At 37.8% G+C, this 2,006-nt stretch overlaps 1 protein-coding gene across 1 annotated transcript; it reads right to left on the bottom strand.

Moving 5' to 3' along the window:
- Positions 1–351: 351 nt before the first annotated feature.
- BATDEDRAFT_28350 (uncharacterized protein) lies at positions 352–1,785 on the bottom strand (the record flags this gene model as incomplete). Its single annotated transcript, XM_006682719.1, has 1 exon — positions 352–1,785. The coding sequence occupies one exon, from the start codon at positions 1,783–1,785 to the stop codon at positions 352–354; it is 1,434 nt and encodes a 477-aa protein (XP_006682782.1).
- Between the last annotated feature and the right edge of the window lie 221 nt (positions 1,786–2,006).

The following is a 2,006-nucleotide window of genomic DNA, read 5'->3' as shown; positions in this document are numbered from 1 at the left end:
CGGGATGCCTTGATACTATTGGCAGCATCAGAACCAGAATAGTTGGCTACTAAAGCAAACGCAACCAAGTATTCCACCAAATAGCCAACCGTTTGAGGGTTAGGGTTAGGATACAAGCCAATTCTTTGGTATAAACTTTTGACAGTGTGTGCAAAGGGCAAAAAGTAGCAAAGACACTCGATTACAGCCAACTCTTGAATTTCAATGGAAGACATAATTCCATCGACAGTCTGAACAAATCCCAAAAAAAAAAATATTGCAGTAGCAGCGTCATTTCCAGTTACTTTAAGTTGCATTTTTCCCTTCCAGATGGCATCAATAAATGCGTAGCAAATGGGTCCTGACAGGTTATCACCAGCAATGACTGTCAAATGAACGAATGCCTCCATCAAGGTCATTTTTCAAGAATCTAAGCGGGAAAATCTGGTCATCCCCATTAGATATCCCAGTGATAAATTTGCTAATTGCAGCGTCAATATCATTTGATTTCATATATGTGCCCAGAATATACGATATGAAACATGGTCTTCCATGACATAATTCAAAGGCTGAAATTCTTGATACAATAGCATCCAGTTGATTGACTTGATGGTCTTGTAAAAATTGTCTAACATACTGTTCGACCTCGAGCTTTGTCAGAGAATGGAAATCTGATACAACTACACAATCTGTGATTTGATCATCCTTCATAGCACTAAACTCCACTAGCTCTTTGATGAGTTCAAAGTCAATACTGGTGGCAGACAGTAGGAAATGAGGAAATATTCCCATCATTTTGGAATGGTATACCAATGGAGTGAAAAAGGGACGAAAGTTTCTACTTTCTGGTTGAAAATGAAAACGACGACCTCCTGCAAGATTTCGAACTCCATCAATGGCAATAAAAGGAAACGGGTTTGTAATGGCAGTTGGAGAAAGTCCAGGCTCTTTTACAAGGGTCGTAAAAAGACACTCAAACAAGTCAAGCCCAAAGAATGCGATAGGATGGAGTTGAGCCAGAAGAATTTGCCAAGGTTCCTTGAATCCCTTGCTTATCAAGTAGTTGCAAACAGAAACCCGAACGAAACACAACAGTTGGATAGCATGTTGAGTGAGTTCAGGCTGATAGTTATTGTCGCAATACACCAGGCATTCATACATGTCAGTAGAACCAAAGTCATCTTGAGAGCTCTTGCAAGCAAAGTAGTACCCAAAGTTTGAATAAAGCAACTCTAGAAACATCCTTGTTTTTCCTGCACCAGAAACAGCAAAAAACAGTTTGATATTATCGACATTGTCAATTTGATAATTGGTTACTCTCCTATCAAGACGGTGTTCCCAGCAATTGTCGTTAAATACGGCGTTATTTGGTAGCCTTGATACATCGACAATATTTTCCAGATGATGTATCAAATACTTGAAAGCGTCATTTGGTTTTCGCAATTTCAAATTATTGGCGTCGATGAATTCTTGGTCACTTTTACTTTGTACAAAGTATCTTTGATAGGGACGGTCAACATTCACATCATTCTTGGATTTAATAGTCAGTGGATTGTTGTAACAACCAAAAGGATGTTGAATAGAGGTTAGAAACCCATATCGAGAAATGGCTGGACCATACTCCTCAAAATGAAGAGTGAGTTCGTCAACAGGAATAGCGTCAAGGAGGAGAGTGGCAGCAGTCTTGTAAGCTGAAATCAAATGAGAAACAGTAATCAGAGGTAGAGTTCCTTGTGTTCCTCTTCCGTTGTCTGTATCGATAAGCACTGGAGAGTTGTTCTTGTATTGAAGATAAAATTTGGTCATTTTTGAGTTTGTTGAAAGAAAAGAAAAGAAAAAAAGAACAAAACGTGAATTTGTCTCACATTCAAAATTTGATATTGTGAGACAAATTCACACACTTTGAAGTGTTTAAACATTTGTCATGTGTTCAATATAATGACTCGAGTCTTTTATTCAACATTTTAATATTCAATTATTGTTAATCAGTCAATTGTTGGGTTGGTAAATGTGTACAAAACATTCAT

Source organism: Batrachochytrium dendrobatidis, assembly GCF_000203795.2.
Source record: "Batrachochytrium dendrobatidis JAM81 unplaced genomic scaffold BATDEscaffold_18, whole genome shotgun sequence".
In the NCBI taxonomy this organism is placed as follows: Eukaryota; Fungi; Chytridiomycota; class Chytridiomycetes; order Rhizophydiales; genus Batrachochytrium; species Batrachochytrium dendrobatidis.
The sequence above is the reverse complement of the archived record's forward strand: the minus strand, read 5'-3'. Positions and strand labels throughout refer to the sequence as shown.